A 19,763-nucleotide genomic window follows, 5' to 3' on the forward strand; every position below is an offset into this window, starting at 1 on the left:
CCTTAATGGACAGATTCTGATCTGAATGTAACTTTTTAGGACTTTTTAGCGGTTTTAGGGAAGTAATCCCACCATCATTCATGTTGCATTACGAGCCTTAATACCATCATCATCATCTTTTCCACTTCACAGACCCATCAAACCGACGGATATCCTCCCTCCCGAGAGAGGCCATGAGGTGGCAAAGGAGCTCGGGATACCCTACTATGAGACGAGTATCGTCGCCCAGTTTGGAGTCAAGGATGTTTTTGATAATGCGATCAGAGCTGCCCTCATCTCCCGCCGTCACCTGCAGTTTTGGAAGTCTCACCTGAAAAAGGTGCAGAGGCCCCTTCTCCAGGCACCCTTCCTGCCTCCTCGCCCACCACGTCCCATTGTGGGAATCCCAGACCCACCTCCCACAGATGGCGAGGGCCCCGACTCCCTCTTCTGTCACCCACTCTGTGCAGATGTTGTTTTTCTGCTACAGGGCAGTGGCACCCGTGTTTTTGCTCACAAAGTCTATCTGGCTACTTCCTGCTCCAAGTTCTATGACCTTTTCACTCTTGAGCTTGGTTCATCCTCCTTAGGGCCACAGGGGGAGCAGGACAAAAGCAAGGAAAGCTCGGACAGTGGGGACGAAGATGAGCTGAGCAGAAGAGGAGCCAAGGAGCAAGCTGGGCGCACTAAGAGCCTAGACATTGATAAAGACGGGGTTGGTGGCAGTGTGCGAGGCCTGAATCGACCCCCGCTGCTCCAGCGTGGCTCCTTACGGACTTCCCAGAGTGATAATGCACTCCCCTCTCAAGCCCAGTACTCTTTGGGAACTCCTGTGAGTGGTCGGGCACTTTCGGGATGGGGAAGAGGGTTCTTGAGTCTTTGTCTGGAGCATGTTGATGACCCCATGACTGGACGACCACGACTAATGACTGTGGTAGTCATGGATGCACTCATACAAGAGGAACCATTCAAGGTGATGGACATCAAATTCAGTTTATGTGGAATTAAATACATTACATTACATTTAAATGCGAACTCAACTCAGTTCACTTAACAAAAAGCATCACTTTGGGAAATATTGAACAATTCCTCAAAAAAGGGGGCTTCAAGCTGTTAAGTGCCTCTCCCATTTGAAGTTTACGGTCAAACTAAACAACCTTTAGTCCACTAGCTTAATGCTAATGCTAACACATAATGGGAAACACATATATAGCCCTTTAAGCAACTTATGTTTGAACACAAATGGTGCAGCAACACATTTAGACATTCAATATAACTACTCAATCATGTATTCTTTATCCTCTGCGAGGAGCTGAGACTAGCTGAGAGGAACTGAGACTCTATAATGTACAGATGTCCATGTGCAGTGTATTCGTCTTATACTGGCCTCAGGTGGCCAAGGCGGGCAGCTGCATAATGGCCATTCAATTGATGCAGTGTGACAAAAACTGTAATTCTTTTTAATTCTATTTATTTATTTCATTACTGGCGGCACGACTGGTTAGAGCGTCTGCCTCACAGTTCTGATGACCGGGGATCAATCCCCGGCCCCGCCTGTGTGGAGTTTGCATGTTCTCCCCATGCTTGCGTGGGTTTTCTCCGGGCACTCCGGTTTCCTCCCACATCCCAAAAACATGCGTGGTAGTTTAATTGACAACTCTAAATTGCCCGTAGGTGTGAATGTGAGTGCAAATGGTTGTTTGTTTGTATGGGCCCTGCGATTGGCTGGCAACCAGTTCAGGGTGTACCCCGCCTCCTGCCCGATGATAGCTGGGATAGGCTCCAGCACGCCCGCGACCCAAGTGAGGAGAAGCAGCACAGAAAATGGATGGATGGATGGATGGATGGATTTCATTACTGTGCGTTTTTAGAAAGAACAATTTTATAGTTTGCTATTTTTTCTCATTTAAAAAAAACAACAACACTTTTTGGGGGGGAGGCTGTAATGGATTAATGGAATTTCCATTCCTTTCATTGGGTAAAGATGATTTGAAATACGAGTGATTTTAGTTCCAAGCATGGTCACGGAACAAATGAAACTCATATCTCAAGGCACCACTGTATATATTTTGTGAGAACAGTCCTGGAACCTTTCTGACACGCCTTGTGAGTTGTAGTTATATTGTTTTGTAAACTGAAGTGATGGCATACTCTATGTAAATAGTCCAAAGCTTAGTCTAACCCAGTGTTTTCTTGGGCCATGCGTATCAACTAGTTTGTTGAACAAAAGACATCAGTCTTGGCATCATTTGAGATGCATTTATTTGACCTCCTGCTCTTGTTCCAGGCCGTGCTGCAGTACTTGTACACTGGCAACCTGGATGAAGGTCGAGGAGACCTAATGCAGGTGGCCACCATCGCTGAGCTACTTGAGGTGTTCGACCTGCGGATGATGGTGGCCAATGTTCTCAACAGGGAGAGTTTCATGAACCAGGAGATAACCAAGGCGTTCCATGTCCGCAGAGCCAACCGCATCAAGGAGTGTCTCAACAAAGGCACCTTTGCTGGTAATCCCCTGTGCTAACTAGCCCTCCAGTTGCACTGGTGACATTGCAGATGTTTTCCATGTATGCATCAGTTAATGTTTGTGAGTGAAAGATGCAAATGCGAACTCCCAGCATTCTCTTTCAGTCTCTAACAATGTACACTGCGTGTACATTTTGTTCCACTGTTTATTTAACATTGTATTTCGACAACAGAATTTGCATTTTGGATTGTATAAGTCATCATCTGACTTGATGCCTGACTGACACTTCAGTCTGCTTGGTTGCCTTGTCTCAGTCCTTCTGTGCCTCTTTGTCTTTGTGTGGTAGTGTTGTCTGTCCCCATAAGCTGTGTTGTGTTTGCATGCAATCACAGCCAACGCCATGCATCTACTGTGTCTCAAGACAGCTTGTCTCCCATTCACTCCTTTGGGTTCATTCTCAGTCCTCGTAATTAACATAATGACGGCAGTCTTTCTCATAATGCTAATAAGCGTTTCCCTCAATGAAAAGTTATTTGATGAATTGTTCAAAGATCTGCTTAGTATTTAATTGACCAGATCAAGGAAATTATTTTCTTCGCAAACAATGCCACAATTAATGGAAGCACTTTCACAGTTGTTTTGATCGATATCAGCACATATGTGGTTTACTCCATTTCCTATACCTTATGTCTGTTCTCCTTCCCTTACTTTCAAAAGCTGTTTTGTCCCTCTGTCAATTTACCTCTCTGTCTACATGTGTCTATGTCTCTCTGTGTGTCTGTCTGTCTGTCTCTGCGTTCGTCTGCCTTGTCCATCTTTCCCCCTCTGTAGCTTGGGCTTCTCTGGCATTCCACGAGATGAATGCTCTTTTCCCACCCCGGTTTTAGATGTGGTGTTCCGGCTGGACGATGGCTATCTCCCGGCCCACAAGCCCCTGCTCATCTCCAGCTGCGACTGGATGGCGGCCATGTTCCGTGGCTCTTTCATGGAAAGCTACATTGAGGAGGTGAGTCCCAACAAACTTACTAGAGTTGCTTTAGTCACATTTAAGCCATCATAGACCTGAATTTGTTCTGTTCATTTTAATTAGATGAGAGGTAACAGTGTCTTCAAGTGTTGGTGAAACATTGAAGCACATACATATGCTATCATATACACTATAGATATTACTTAATGGTTATTGGATATTATTTAATAGTTATCCACAAATTGTGTTAAAATGAAGGTAGCTTGAGACAATCTATTTTTTTCTGAGGGTTAAAAGGAGGCATCTATTTGAGGTGTGTCATGACCGCGTAAACACACAGTGAATCAAACCCCAAAGCAAACACCACACGCTGAGCAGATTTCAACAGTATTTATTAAAATAAAAGATGCACGCAAGCGTAAAAATGCTAACAACAAAAAGTGGCAGAGCAAAAGGTTGACATGAAAAACAAAAGTACCAGAAGAACAAACTAAAACAGGTGGACCGAGTGCCACAGGAGGAAGTTGCACTTTCAGAAGGAAAAACAAAAAGTCAAACACTTACACAAGGCGGACAAGGTAACAAGAACAGAAAACACAGTGGAACTTAAACCTGGAAGACGGGTGGTACTACTGGCAGAAAAACACAGACACAAGGAAGCTCAAGCAATAGTAAGAGGGCTCATCTCAGGTCTCTTAATTGCATCATTCCTTGCTCCTGAAAACATTGAAGGGGACCCGGAAGTTGTTCTCACACTGCCATATTAAGGAGCATCTCTCTTGTCTTAAATGCACATCAAGGAGCGAGGAGCTTCCACGGACTAGCTTAAATCGAGGGACGTCTGATGTATTCTCTGCGGAAGTCTTCTACTTCCTCGATCGTGACGTATGAGAATGGGAATGCAAAAGCTGGATCGTAAATGGAGCACAACCTCAAATTAAATAGTTCATCTTCTGTTTTTGTCATTCCTTCATTATTTTTCCTTCATTACGTTGATATTTTGCTAAGTGTTCTATTTTGGGCAGTATTTGCTATCAAAATGACTTCATTACACTGGCTCATGGTTACTACATACTCCCAACCAGCCTATTTCTGCTTGTATAGCAGGCTGTCATTTTCTCAAATGCATTTGGCCACCTAGAGAAAATAAAGTTCTGTTCGTTCTTAATACATAAGCAACATAACAATTGGTACGTACAGTATTTGTGGGTCATTCCAAATATGTTCTGTGCAGGGGAGGGTTCACCGGACTGACTTAGGATAGACCAATCACGATCGTCTTTGCATCTGCAAAGTTATGAAGCGTAACAACATTGATTATATTTGACTTTAGAGTAATCCCACTTGAAATATAAAGCATAAAGTGGACATTTGTGGTGACAGTAATAATTTAGCCATGCAGACGGTTCATTTGTGACACGTCAATGACTTGATGTCCTCTTTAGTTTATAATATCGAGGGACGATTGTCTCATTTACCCACAATCGTTCCTGCCTCAGTCCTATGTTAATATCCTTGCTCCTCGAAGGAATTTCTGGTGGGAGGAACTAGCATGTAAACAGAGGCTCAACGAGCTAGGACCTAGAAAGCTGCAAATCTACAAATTAGATGAGCCCACAAAGTTGGCACTAACAATGGCGACTAGCAATGAACAGTAACACAGCAACTTCCTTTTCCCTCCCCTGCGTCTAAATTGCCTCACTGATGCTTATGGCTGGCAGGTGCGACGCAGGGGACTCCGCCCATTGAACACCTCCAAGAAACTGCAACACAAAGAAAAAGCAAAACAGGATATGACAAGCTGAAGTTGTGGTGGGGATTTTTTTTTTAATGGACAAGACACTCGGATTACCTGGGACCTGGCGTTGTTTAGACCTGAAGCCAGACCTTAAGAAGAAAATGCTGCAGGGACAGGGAGACTGTTTACAATCGAAGAAAAGATTGCGGTCAAGTACAGGGATATCCTGGACGCAAACCTTCTCTAGAGTGCTCGGGACCTCAGACTGGGCCGAAGATTCACCTTCCAACAAGATAATGACTCTAAGCACACAGCTAAAATGACAAAGGAGTGGCTTCAGAACAACTCTGACTGTTTTTGAATGGCCCAGCCAAAGCCCTGACTTAAACCCAATTGAGCATCTCTGGAAAGACCTGAAAATGGCTGCGCACCAACTTTCACCATCCAACTTGACAGAACTGGAGAGGATCTGGGAGGAGGAATGGCAGATGATCCCCAAATCCAGGTGTGAAAAACTTGTTGCATCATTCCCAAAAAGACTCATGGCTGAATTAGCTCGAAAGTGTGCTTCTACTAAATACTGAGCAATGGGTCTGAATACTTATGGCTGTGTGATATTTCAGTTATTCTTTTTTTCATAAATTTGCAAAGATTTCAACAATTCTGTTTTTTTTTCTGTCAATATGGGGTGCTGTGTGTATATTGTGGGGGGAAAATGTACTTAAATGATTTTAGCAAATGGCTGCAATATAAAAAAAAGTGGAACATTTCAGGGGGTCTGAATACTTTCCGTACCCACTGTATATTTGTCACATTACATGCATGTTTTTTTCCCATTTTATTCCATGCAATGCCAGCTGATATGATATTATACAATATTTAAGACAGAGTGTCTATTCTCGAAACCACCCAGACTCTGTTGTTAGTGAAAGGGCATGCAAATCAGTAGGTGACATGATAGCAAATTCTGCTAAAATTCTCGGCGGAAGTAGAGCAGCCCCTTAGGAAAAACTCCTCAAACTGTGAAAGTAGCATGTGATCAGCCAGCATTTGCTCTATTTTCATGCTCATGTCACACTTCCTTCCTTATATTTTTAGCTTCACATATTTCACTCTGCAATGTCATGACTTTACACCATCTGTGCGCAATAGTGTTAACAATGGATGTGTATTCTAAACCAGTGAATTGCTGGTGATTATCTGTAGACAGAATATATGAAAATGCAGTTAACTGTAATTATTCATTTAAAGCGGCCATTTAAAGGTAATATCTAGATAAGATATATAGATAATAAAATATATAGATAATTTAAAAAAATATGATTTTTCACCCAAGAACTATAACCCATACAAATCAATTGAATACAAATGTAATCTTTTCAAGGGAATGGAAGTAAAAAGGGTACACACCTTCTGCCACTGGGGATGTGGCTGTGTTCAGATCTAAGTACCTACGTTGAACCCCAAATAAAGTTAAGCTGTTTTAGTATTCAGAAACAGCCATTTTTGTAGTCTGATTTTACAGCACAAGCCATGGTCCGCAGAGAGCTTCCGTAGTGTCAGAGGGATCTTATTATTCACAGCTGTCAGTCAGGAGAAGGGTACAAATGAATTTCCAAGGCATTAAATATACCATGGCGCAGTGAAGACAGTCATCATCAAGAGAAGAAACTATGACACAACAGTGACATGACCAAGAACTGAACGTCCCTCCAAAATTGCTGAAAAGAGGAGAAGAAAATTAGTTAGGGAGGCTGCTGAGCGGCTGAAAACAACATTGCAGGAGCTGCGAGATTTTCTCAGTAGTAGTAGTGGTAATGGCTGCTCAGTACATTTCCAAAAGGTATGCTTTGTTCCAACACACTACTCACCAGTCAACAAAAGAACCCTGTACATGTGTGAAACATGGTGGTGGCAACATCATTAACAGAGGCTGTTTTTCTTCAGTTGGAACTAGGGCTTTTGGTCAAGATGGAGGAAATTATGAACAGTTCCAAATAGTGGTGAGTGTTAACACAAGCGTCAAGCTTCTGCTAGAAAGCAAAGGAATGTCAGGAAAAGCCTACTGGAACACAGATTCCCATTTAAAATAAGTTTCAACTGAACACAGCCACATCCCCAGTTATTAAAGGGTGTGCACACTATCTCAGTTGTTTATTTTTATTTCCCTTTTTGAAAACGTTTTTTCCCCCCAAGAGTTGTACAGGTGTAGGTCACGTTAATAGTGGATTTGTTTTTATTTTTTTTTAATTATTGAAATTATTTATCTTGGTCTCGTTTTTTTTGTTTCACAAAAAACCCAGCATTTGAACAGTGGTGTGTAAACTTTTTATATCTACTTTTTTTTCCCCTCCAGTTTTTGCTTTAGCGGACTGTTTGATTCATAGGATTTGGCGCACAGCGCACCTATCAATATAGTTGTTGTTAGCCATGATTGTGAACGTGACTACTCAATGTTCCATGCCCTCAACTGGTGCTCCAAGCTCCTGAGACCAGCCTGGTCTCAGTGTTGTGACTTTTAGTTGTAATGAGAGGTCTCGCCACGCTGACATTCTCTTAATTGCTTTTAGAAGTGGAAGTTGAAGAGCGCCTCATTGGGTACACTCAGTGGTCCTGGTTAGGGTTCAGTCCATCTCTCTCATCAGTAGATAGTTTCCGGTCGTACTCCATGGGATGTGACTGCATAATCTGAGTGGCAGTAATTAAAAATGCCTTTCCTCTCATTTGTATGCCTATATTTGTTTAAATGGGTTATAAAATGGGAGTGACATCCAGAAATCACTAAATGTGTTCAATTTTACAACAATATCCAGAAATCACTAAATGTGTTCAATTTTACAACACAATCTAATAATAATAACTTTGCGAAGGCAAATCATGCGTGTCAACTTCCGTGATTCTTATCTGTATCAAGATTTCAAATTGTCATATTTTGTAAATAACAGAGAGAGATTGCAAGCTTTTTTGTGTTACCAAATATGAACAATAGTTGAAAAACCCCTTACCCTTGATTTCTGATTCCAAAACTAGTTTATATATTTCGGGTGTAATAACATGAAGTGATTCAGCTGTTAGGCTGTTACAGCCGAACAGGACAAAAAATAAATAAATGATGAGGTGATTTAAAGATTTTTATAGTTTGATGTTATGTTTTAATGGATGGATGTTCTGTTTCATACTATACTACAAAATCTACACAGACATGTACTACAAAATTGGGCAACAAAAATAGCCCATTGATCGCAAATGAGATTCTAAAATAGTCACAGTCATTGAATGTCATTGAAAATCTAAAATAGTCATTGAATGTGGCAAAAATGAGTACTGCTCACAGCAATTAAAGTCTAGCAAAGCTAAAGTTTAGCTTAAAAAATGTCTAATTGAACCACAGGTGAGTCTTCTCCGCATTAAAACACTGAACATTGTTCTTGTGTTCACTGAGAAATGGATAAAAAGTTTACTTTTTGAAGGGGACATTCTCGATTATATTTGGTCTCTCTGAGAGGGGAAATGTTCATGATCTCCTCTTAAAAATGCACATAAGTCTAGCATAATAACACAATCAGGATTCTATGGAGTAACACGAGCATTAGTGAGCTGCACACAAACCTCTCCCGGCAAAGTTAAAGTGACATTTTGGGTCCGTAGTGGGAGCAAAGTCTTTAAAAGGTTGAAATAATTGCTGCCTCCAAATTCACCTTTATATTTATCTTGTCATCATGCAGGTGGCTATCCCTTCCACAAGTACAGCATGTATGCGAGGTGTGCTGGAGTACCTCTACTGCGCCATGCTGACACCTTGTCCAGACCTGGAGTCCATTGAACTGATAGTGGTGGCCAACCGTCTTTGTTTACCACGCCTGGTCGCCCTAACCGGTAAGGATTCTCTGCAGTGATCGTGGAAGTTATGAGAAGGCAAGAGACAGCAAGTACTGACATGATGCTTACGTGTGTGTGCATCTTCAGAGCAGCATGCTGTTGATGAGCTCCTGCAGATGGCAGTGAAAGGAGTTGACGTTGATGGGCACGTCTTGGCCTATTTGGAGCTTGCACAGGTCTGTGTTAATGGAATCTTTGAGAAGTGCATAAACTACAACTATATATTGGGGTTGGTTAAAGTTTTATTTGTAACATTTTCTACCGATCTTGGTCCTCTTTCAGTTCCACAATGCCAAGCAGCTATCAGCCTGGTGTCTCCATCACATCTGCACCAACTATAACAGCATTTGCCGCAAGTTTCCCAAAGACATGAAGGCCATGTCTCCAGGTAAAAACACCAATACTTCCTTCCCTGCCTGAGATCTCTTTGATTAAAATTGGCTATGCTGCTTCATAATATTCTTTAATAATAAGTTATGTTTTATTTGTTGCGGTATTTGGCGTTTAAGAGTCAGACTTAAGTTTCATATCAGTTGTTACCTAGAGGGCTACAGTAAGGCTGGATTGCATGGTTCAAGAGACACAGTAATTCAGATTTTTCTTTTGCTCTCAAATTAGGATATGCGTCATGACAGTATAAATACAAAACAAAACGCGTGGTGTCAGATATCTTCATATTCTAATGTAGATCAAAATCTGATATGTATAGAATATGTGCCCATGTGAGTGCAGCGTAAACGAACAGGTTAGATAAAAATAAAAAGTATAGCCCATTAAATGTGGTACATTTAGAGGTGTGTCCATCATTAAAAAAGAAAATAATTGCTGACAGTAGCCTGCGTTGTAATGTGAAGGTTACGCTCACTTAAATCAACGGGGGGGACAGTCAGCCCGGGTCAACTAATTTGTACATAATGTTTAATATAATTATTATTGATGTACCTGTGGATAAAAAGCAAAGTCTGGAGAGTCTTTGTTGCTGATATACACAACCGCAGTCAATGAATGAAAGCCTATCAAATATCCACTCTTCTTTAATTCTCACCAATGTCCTCTCTTTGTATTGTTTTAGTATAGCTTTGTTGGCATGGCAATCCGTTTCTTCCTTGACAATAACGCCATGTTGTTTGTGGTTCAATAAAATAAAATAATGCAGTACACTGTATGCGGAGCCTCAAAATAATGTTATTCAGGATTAACCATCCATTTCTTAATGCCAGACAGGCTATCAATACATTTTGTTAGACAGTTATTATGAGTGTATTCTTTGTCCTGGTCAAAGCTGACCCAGAACATACTAAGTGTGCATGGAAAATGATGAGTAGTTAAGTGTTCACAAGATCTCTCTTTACTTGTGGCCCCGTGCAGAGAACCAGAGGCACTTTGAGAAGCAGCGCTGGCCTCCCGTGTGGTTCCTGAAGGAGGAGGACCGCTACTTGCGCTCGCAGAAGGAGCGTGAGCACGAGGAGGAGATCTTGCGCAAGCAGCACACCAAGCGAGGCTGGTGCTTCTGGAGGCAGTCGTCCTCTTCGCCGCACGTCTCCTAGGTGTCCACGGAAGAGGTCCCGGTTGGGCTCTCTCTCTCTCTCTCTCTCTCTCTCTCTCTCTCTCTCTCTCTCTCTCTCTCTCTCTCTCTCTCCCCCCCCCCTCCATGCGGACCTCACTCAGTGTTAATTGGGAATGTACTGTTGTGTGCCTCTTTACAACCGCGGGAGTGCAGTTATGCCTACGTAGAGCTAAGTGCTTCCCTGATGCCCACACCCACGAGGGCCTGTGGGGGGGCCAGCAACACACCTCCTTGTCCCCCCCACCCTTACAAGAGCTTCATCCCATCCGTTGAGTGATTGGACTGGGAGCAAGGGCTGTCAATCTCCTAGTCTTCACCTACCGTCTTGATCCGCTCCACTTTTGTTTTCGTTCAAATTGGTGGGGTGGGAGGGGCTCACTTCTGCCTTCACTTCTACACAAGACTGTTAGCTCTCACACACACAGACCCTTTGCCCAAGATCTACCTGTCTACAACCAGCACCGGATATCCAGGAAGTGACACAATCTAACTAAGTATTTTGATATGAGTTTTTGTAAATCCCTTGCACCTTTTTAAACGACTCTCACCCGACAGAAGTCGATCGACCTTCTCCGAGGAAGTGTCCGTGATTGTCTTGACTGTTGGATTGGAGCACATTCTTTTTTTTATTCGAGGGCAAAGCAAACCCTGCTGTTAATGACACCCAGCCCAGTTTGTCTCCATCCTGCACCTTCTATTCCTCCCCCCCCACCAAAAAAAAAAAAAAAAAAAAAAAAGCTCACCTTGCCAAACTGCACTTCAGAGACTTTCCAAGTGACCACTCAATAAGCATTGATGGCGATAAGGAGCCTTACTTGACACCTCTTCCCTGGAGGAATGACGGGACGGATACAGTATTAAACAAAACACATTGGTAACGTCCATCACCACCACTAGGCTGCGTGGAAGCGCCTCAGCAAGCCTGCCTTTACACCACTGCACCACTGGGGGCAGCACTGCTCAGGGCACTACACGCTAACACTTTTAATGCCTGTGACTTATACGTTGTTGTTTCTCCTTTGTACAAAGGAGTATTAGGGCCACCCTGAACAAATAATTAAAGGAATAAACTTGAGTAAAGTCGTAATATTCACGCGCCTGAACATGTATATAAAATTATTACTTTATTAGCACCCTGCTGCGAAGACTGAAAATCCATGAGTAATTGACGCAACCCCAAATGGTTTCAAATTGCCTATAGACAGCACAAAATAGCTTATGTCTAAATTAATTTGCATCTATCTCGACTCACTTCAATGTATTTAATTGACACCAAAAGGCCACCAGATGGCACCTGAGCACAAAAGCTGTGAATAGGCAAGTTTTTCAGCAAATGAAGGAGGATATGTTACAAAGAAAATCCGTAAATAGGCAAATTTACAAATGCCGCACTGCAAAGATGAGGGGGTTAACTATTTTTTTACACTTTTCACCTCATACGACTTTATTTTTGTCGCCTTACACACTTAAAACCACTTCATTATCGTATGATACAATATGACTGACGTTGTAATAGTACGAGAATAATGGTTTTTGGCAGCATTGCACACTTTCTTCAAAAAATGACTTTATTCTCATAGCATTCCGACCACTTTCTCACTTTTTTCTCACGATGTGACTTTACTCTCGCATTTTTTTCTTTTATTCTCATAACATTGCACAGTTATAATATGACTTTATTCCAGAGCTCCCTCCCCTCATATTACACTGTTTAATTCGTGGCCCAAGTGCTCCTTTGTATTTATGTATTGTGAGGAGTGTTAAAAAGAGTACATGAGTACATGAATGCATTTATGAACTCTGTCCACCTCACTCGGAATACCAAAGCTGTGATTCTCTTTCTTCCTCGCTTTGGGTAATTTTTGCTTCCCTTACATGTGTGACGCGGTGATCAAGTGATTTGTAGTACAAGGCATGTGATGTGTTTGAATCCCTCCTCGGGGAAAAAGGAGAAGAAAAAAAAGATTCACTTTGCCTTCCGTTCCTTTCGGTGGAATCCAAAATGGTGCTCACGACAGACAGACAGACACACACACACACACACACACGCACACACACGCAGTTCTCAGTTTCCAAGAAAATCATTCAGTTGAACTTGTGCTGTGTGTAAGAAAAAAGGTAATTAGTTTTTAGAATATGTAGCATTCAGATTTTACACACACATGCTTTGGGAGATTGATTTTCATTGAATTCGCCACAGATGTGTTTCTACGCATGCTCGAGGTTGGGTGCCAATTTCTTTGGGCTTTCAGTGGTCATGTGAAAACAAGACTTGCTGGTTAAGAGTTCTTTCCTTCACTTTAGCTTGGAATGGGATGGTTTGAGTCATGTGGGTCGCATGTCCCTGTTCTCCGCAGAAGTTGCGATAAAGTCCTGAAATAGAAGTCTGATTGGATCTCACGAGAGCAAAGCAAGATCCAAGCCAATATTTCAGTGAGGAAAAAAAAAAAAGCAGTGTAAAAGACTACACATTGCCTGGAATTACTCACTGTCAAGACCAGTTGAGGGCTTTTGGGAATTTTGAAAGGTGACTCAAAAGAGGTGAGAATTGAAGAACAGATTTTGATGGCTACTATTTGTCTTATTAATTATTGGTATGGCCCAATTAGCCTCTTCTGTCAGTTCGTGTGCCTTATATCAGGAGAAACTGAGTCAACATTTGGGTTGCCGGCTATTTCTGTAAAATAGGTTGTGGTTCAGACGTTAGCCCACGCCAGAACTAGAACTTCAGCAGCAGATGATTTTGAATTAATCTCTGCTGTGGCCACATGGCCTCAGATTATTGTTTTTATGTGGATTATTTGGATGGAGAAAGACTCACGCCATGGACAGAAGGCCATAAAACGGCGGTGATTAAAAAAAAATTATAATAAAAAATGCCAGATTGATTCCTGAAAGTGAAAATAAAATTAAATAGTTTAAAATAATAAACACTGTTAAAATTGTAGGTGGCAGCCACTTCATATTATACAGTATAATGTCACTTTGCATCGGAAAGCATTTTCTTTTGACCTTATTTGTTTTTGTCAATGACCTTTTCTGTGCTTAGCATGACCTGTTCCGGATGATTGTAGCACCCGTTTTACCTTTTTATTGACCTAAATTGAGCCCCTTTTTTTTAGAAGCGCTCTGACTTTTGTACACAAGATCACTTTCACTCGGCACCGTTTAAATACGTACTCACCTTTGTCATAATAATAATACAAATAACATGCAGGGACATTTATAAACATGCTGCAAACACTATGTAAGAGGCAATCATAAGGGTGTGTGTTGTAATACAATGAGTAATATTCATGGGGTTTATACACTATTAATACAGGGTGTTAATGTTTTTCAAAGCAACACTCGAGGTGGTTTGTGATATTAAAATGCACGTTTGAAATTGGAGGTGGGGAACAAGCCCATTTGATCTGGTCAGCCATGCAATGTTTTTCATAAATTATGTGCTCTAGGGATAATTCCCCACCCATTTTGTAAATGGTTGAATGGCAAGTACAATTGTATTAGCATGAAATCAGTGATATTGGAATTGGGGGTGGGGGAACATTATGCATGATTCTGAGTCTGTTCTGAGTACGTCGGAGCATATTTATTTCTAACGGGGACTGAATATCACTTAATTATGCTCATGGGGAGATGTCCACTGAAATTAAATGCGTGATAATCCTGAATTGCAGGACAAAACAAAAAGTCAAATATTGTGAGTTGTCAGTCAGCCATCACTATATGGTGACCTCTCACAGGCCAAAGTTATATTGTACACTGATGTCATGTTTAGTTGTTTGTTTATCTTCATCGAATACTTTTTACGGTCACATTGGAGTCTGAGAGCGAACACGTTGTGTCTCTCCGTTCATGTGCCTTTAGTGAAATATTCACACTTGTAGCCCTGTACAGGCTGACCACTACCATGCTCCACTTCAAGTTAATTAAGCCAAAAAGTAACCATACGCAGAATTAACATTTGGCAGCTTTGAGTATTTTTTTTAAAGCAGCAGTGATGACACGAGTTTTGTTGTTGTATTATCAGCTTAAGTTACGCAACAGTTGAATTGTGAAGCAACCCTGCACACCAGCAGTTCTCAAATGAGGTCTCTGCACTCTTTATTAGGTGCCTGCACTTTCTATTATGTAGCCTAGATTGAAACCTTTCGTGATCAGTACGCTGAAGTCTTTATATTCCAAGCGATCTCCATCAGAACTCATCTTATTGTTTTCACTTTGTCATTATGACTCCACATTCAGTATTATCCCACTTCCACTATTCAGATGCAGTGTGAAGAAACATGTTTGATTTAAATGCAAACATTCAATGTGACAACTGTGTAATATCATGCTTTAATGATTTAAGATGGTTGTTATCCAAAGTTAAGTCCAGTATTTTGGAGGGTGGATGTGATGTCAGCTGCGGAGGATTGCTTGGACTGAATAGGTATAGTTGTGCACTTTTGTTTTCATGTGACTTTTATTAATCTCTACCGCTCGTGTATTACCATTAAAAACAAAGAGCACATGTACCACCTTCACATATGACTATCAAGGGCTTTCAAAAAGGAAAAAAAAATAAAAAATTCAACAATCAGAATGTTTGCTGCTGTTTGCAAAGATGTTTTGAAACAGTTTGTAATATTTTTTGAACTGCTATGATTTGTACAAAATTTCCTCTTTTTTTTTTTTTTTTTTTTTTTGCCATTTCAGTATTTTGATGTTTGACATGGATTTTATTAAAATGGTTAATCTTTTGACCTTGTCTCTTGTGCTGTTGTTCTGCTACGCACACAATCCAACAATGTGACTATACTGTACATATAATTTATGGGAAATAAACAAAATATATTTCCTGACATTATTATTAGAACAATAATGTGCCACTGTATAGATTTTGTTTCTATTTTCTCTAAATATTTCATTACTATACTCTTAAAGTTCCATAGTTGTCTTTCAAGTGAGGTGTCTGGCATCGTTTTGACATTGGACTTACAATTAAACTTCCATTTTATTACCAATATATATAAAGGGTTACATTTAATTATGTCATATAATTAATCATGATACTGTAATTTGAAATAAAAATGTCTAATCTCATTTCAGACGCTGTCAATTGCTGCTGAAATTGTGGACCAGCAGCAAACTCTAGTGGAGAAAATGAGTCAATTCCTTCTGTGACAGGACACAGGGCAACTTGAAACTGTAAAACCCTTTTTTTTAACACCGCTTGGATATACTCTTTCTTATAATTATTATTATTATTACTTAGTTTGAACGACGACTGTCACTCATTGGCCACAATATTAGGTACAATTGCCTTCTGACAAGAGTTTATCAAAGATTCTGCCTCCCTCTCCAACAATGATAATTGCCAGTTCCGAATGCATGGTGTCATGTTTGTTTTTTGTTTTGTTTTTGTATTTGGGATCTGAGGTCCTGAGCACTCTGGAGGAGGCTTTCATCCAGGATATCCCTGTACTCGGCCACATTCATCTTTCCTTTGATTGCAACCAGTCGACCTGTCCCTGCAGCTGAAAAACACCCCCACGGCATGATGCTTCCACCACCATGCTTCACTGTTGGGACTGTATTGGACAGGTGATGAGCAGTGCCTGGTTTTGCCACTTAGAATTAAGGCCAACCATTTCTACCTTGGTCTCATCAGACCAGAGAATCTTATTTCTCACCATCTTGGAGTCCTTCAGGTGTTTATTAGCAAACTCCATGCGGGCTTTCATGTGTCTTGGACTGAGGAGAGGCTTCCGTCGGGCCACTCTGCCATAAAGCCCTGACTGGTGGAGGGCTGCAGTGATGGTTGACTTTCTAGAACTTTCTCCCATCTCCCGACTGCATCTCTGGAGCTCAGCCACAGTGATCTTTGGGTTCTTCTTTACCTCTCTCACAAAGGCTCGTCACCCCCGATTGCTCAGTTTGGCCGGACGGCCAGCTCTAGGAAGGGTTCTGGTCATCCCAAACATCTTCCATTTAAGGATTGTGGAGGCCACTGTGCTCTTAGGAACCTTAAGTGCAGCAGAAACTTTTTAGTAACCTTGGCCAGATCTGTGCCTTGCCACAATTCTGTCTCTGAGCTCTTCAGGCAGTTCCTTTGACCTCATGATTCTCATTTGCTCTGACATGCACTGTGAGGTGTAGGGTTTTATATAGACAGGTGTTTGGCTTTCCTAATCAAGTCCAATCAGTATAATCAAGCACAGCTGGACTCCAATGAAGGTGTAGAACCATCTCAAGTATGATCAGAAGAAATGGACAGCACCAGAGTTAAATATATGAGTGTCACAGCAAAGGGTCTGAATACTTATGGCTGTGTGATATTTCAGTTTTTCTTTTCTACTAAATCTTCAAAAATTTCAACAATTCTGTTTTTTTTCTGACAATTGGGTGTTGTGTGTACATTAATGAGTGGGGAAAATGAACTTAAATGGCTGCAATATAAGAGTGAAAAATCTAAGGGGGTCTGAATACTTTCCATACCCACAGTAATTACCACATCTTGCAATAAAAAATAACAAATATGCATTATATATAAACTTTGCTTATGGGCTCAACCATTATTCTCAGTGATTGGTGTTTAACCCTTATTTACTGTTTGCATGAAATTTCTCCCGTTTTGATATTTTACAACAATAAAAAAACCCTAAATATAATTCTTTCACCCTGATATTTTATGACTTCTCCTAAAAGATACACAGAAATTAAAATATCTAAAGTAATTATTTTGTACAGGAAGTCCTCGAGTTACGACGCACACGACCTACGACGTTTTGACTTTACGACGCCCGTGCCTCGTCCGCCATTTTGTCCCAGCACCACAGTGTTTCTGTTTAGCTAGTGCATAGTGCTTGTCTGTGTTTGTGCCCCGGGAGTATCTTTGCCTTTTCCGCCCTCCTTTTTTCACACCCTCAGCAGTAATGGTAAGTACGACATCTTATTTTTCTATTTTAATGTATTTTAGTTTCTTTATACGAAGTGTTAACCTTTCCTGCTACGGTCACCTGACCGTGGTCTGTAGACGCAGGGGTTAACTCCCTTCTCTCGTTGCACAGCTGAGCTGGGTGGCGGCAACAATAAAGGCACAAAGCACCGATTTGCTGCTTTAATGGCTTTATTAGCTCCTCTGCACATTCAACGTCAACGGGTCCTCCGCTCTTCGCTACTCTTCCCCGGTCGCCGTCACTAGACTTGCTACTGTACACACTCGCACCGGCGCGCACTCCTTCCTCCTTCGCAGTCCCGTCTCACTCACACATAGACGCACACGCCCACACACACTGAGCTTGCTGTCACAATCACGTGGGACAATACCCGTAACAGAAGTATTTCGCCGTAGATTTCGACTTTAACGGTGAAATCCGACTTACGCGGAAAATCGTGTGACGTCGCTGTACACTGGGCCCAACCTGAGATTATTAACATTTATTTTAGATTAACCAGTATGTGTTAAACCAAGGAAAATGGACTGTGAAACTTTAGATGCCATAAATCTGTATATCTTTTTTATGGGATAGTAGAAACAATTTTCAAGAGCGAGCTTGAAACATTCAGCAGAACTGTACCATTTACTGTATACCCGTGTGTGCTAAATCATAGAAAATGGTGGTAACTGTGAAACTGTGCATGCCATAAATTTTCTTTGTGGAACAGTCGAAACAGTGTTCGAGAGGGAGCCTAAAAGTCTTGAGAACTGTCTGTGTTCCCCATCACATTTGCACAGGTTCCCACAGCTGTTGGTCTTGGAAGTCTCATCGGGAAATCTCCAAACAGGGAAAGTGTAAAATACTGTATGAATGACAATACTGTACATAAAAAGGACTACATGAAAAAAAAAACAAAAAAAACACTTTCCCTTTACGCTGAAACATTGATTAAGGATTAATCATCCATATTGTCAGACAGGCTATAATACATTTTGAAAAGATCTGTAGTAATTCATAATTTGATATATACAATTATTATGAGGATTTCCTTGGTCCAACTTACAATTGTGTGCATGGAAAATGAACAGTATGTCAGGGGTAAGTGATTTGTGCAAGAATCTGAGGAGATTGGAACGTGGTTAAGGGCCTCCACTGCCATTGGACATCTGTGCACCGACGTGTGTTTACATTCACTCAAAACTGGATTAAGATTCAAATGTCAGTTCTGATATTGTGAAAGTGTCCAAAAAATACCAATCATAAGAGTCATATACTAAAGTTCAATGAGTGACAGCGACTCAGCAAAAAAGCGATTCCCTGAAGTCATGACTCATCGAATTAAGCGCACGGTGAGCTGGAACTTTTAATGAAGGTGCCCTGCTGAGGGATCAGAGGAAGCCACATGGTGAATGCTGTGTAGCGTCGCCATGGTGACGGCTAGTGATGTGGCTGTTGATCATCATCTTGAGACGGGTGACGAGGGAAGGTAGTAGTTGCGGGATGTGGAATAATTGCCATCCTGATGTGTTCCACATGTTTGCAGTTAGTGACACTATCAGGCAGTCAGTTTAGACAACTGTACTTAAGTAGATTTTTCAGGTATCTGTACTTTACTTGATTTTTTGACTTTTTGCTTTTACTTGTACTTTCTCCTCTTTACTTTGTCAGGAAAATGACCTGATGTACGAGTGTTTGAGTTGCGAGCTGTCATTTGGCTGACTTTTTTGCTTTGACCTCAACTCAACTCACTTCACAACGAGCAGCAGTTTGGCCAATAGGGAACAATTCGTCAAAGAAGAGGCTTCAAGCTGTTTCATGCCATTCCAGGTTAAGGTTTACTATCAAACTAAATATAAAGTAAAATAAAGAGAAATCATATTGTGTATTTAAATCGAGAAAATAACTTTTTTCTTAAAAAAAGTCCACTTAGCTTTGTTCTCCACAAAATAATAATAAAAAATGCTAATTTGCATCAATGGACTAACAAATAGAATACATTTTGCAGTCTTATAACACTTTATGCAACGGATATACACTATAGAAGGGCTAAACAATGGCATAAATGTCGCAGTATAACCTTTCAAATAACAAACATTCAAACACAAACTGTCCAGCAGAACATGTAGATAAACAATATAACAATATTTTCAGGCATATATTTTTTATCCTCTGCCAAAGCGACTAATATTACTGCAGTACACTCACTGACTTATTGTATTGTTTGTATCTGCATGACTGCA

The 19,763-nt window shown here is 41.0% G+C and overlaps 1 protein-coding gene across 2 annotated transcripts in view; it reads left to right on the plus strand.

Annotated features, from left to right (window-relative positions):
- rhobtb4 (Rho related BTB domain containing 4) overlaps positions 1-15,345 on the plus strand; it is a 54,580-nt gene extending 39,235 nt beyond the window's left edge. For both annotated transcript variants that reach the window (XM_061672258.1, XM_061672257.1), the window contains 7 exons: positions 133-952; positions 2,267-2,486; positions 3,334-3,452; positions 8,877-9,027; positions 9,118-9,206; positions 9,313-9,418; positions 10,399-15,345. In XM_061672258.1, coding sequence (XP_061528242.1) covers positions 133-952; positions 2,267-2,486; positions 3,334-3,452; positions 8,877-9,027; positions 9,118-9,206; positions 9,313-9,418; positions 10,399-10,577 — 1,684 coding nt within the window. In that variant the 3' untranslated portion in view covers positions 10,578-15,345. The remainder of the gene's footprint in view (positions 1-132; positions 953-2,266; positions 2,487-3,333; positions 3,453-8,876; positions 9,028-9,117; positions 9,207-9,312; positions 9,419-10,398) is intronic.
- Positions 15,346-19,763: the final 4,418 nt, after the last annotated feature.

Source organism: Phycodurus eques, chromosome 3 (genome assembly GCF_024500275.1).
Source record: "Phycodurus eques isolate BA_2022a chromosome 3, UOR_Pequ_1.1, whole genome shotgun sequence".
In the NCBI taxonomy this organism is placed as follows: domain Eukaryota; kingdom Metazoa; phylum Chordata; class Actinopteri; order Syngnathiformes; family Syngnathidae; genus Phycodurus; species Phycodurus eques.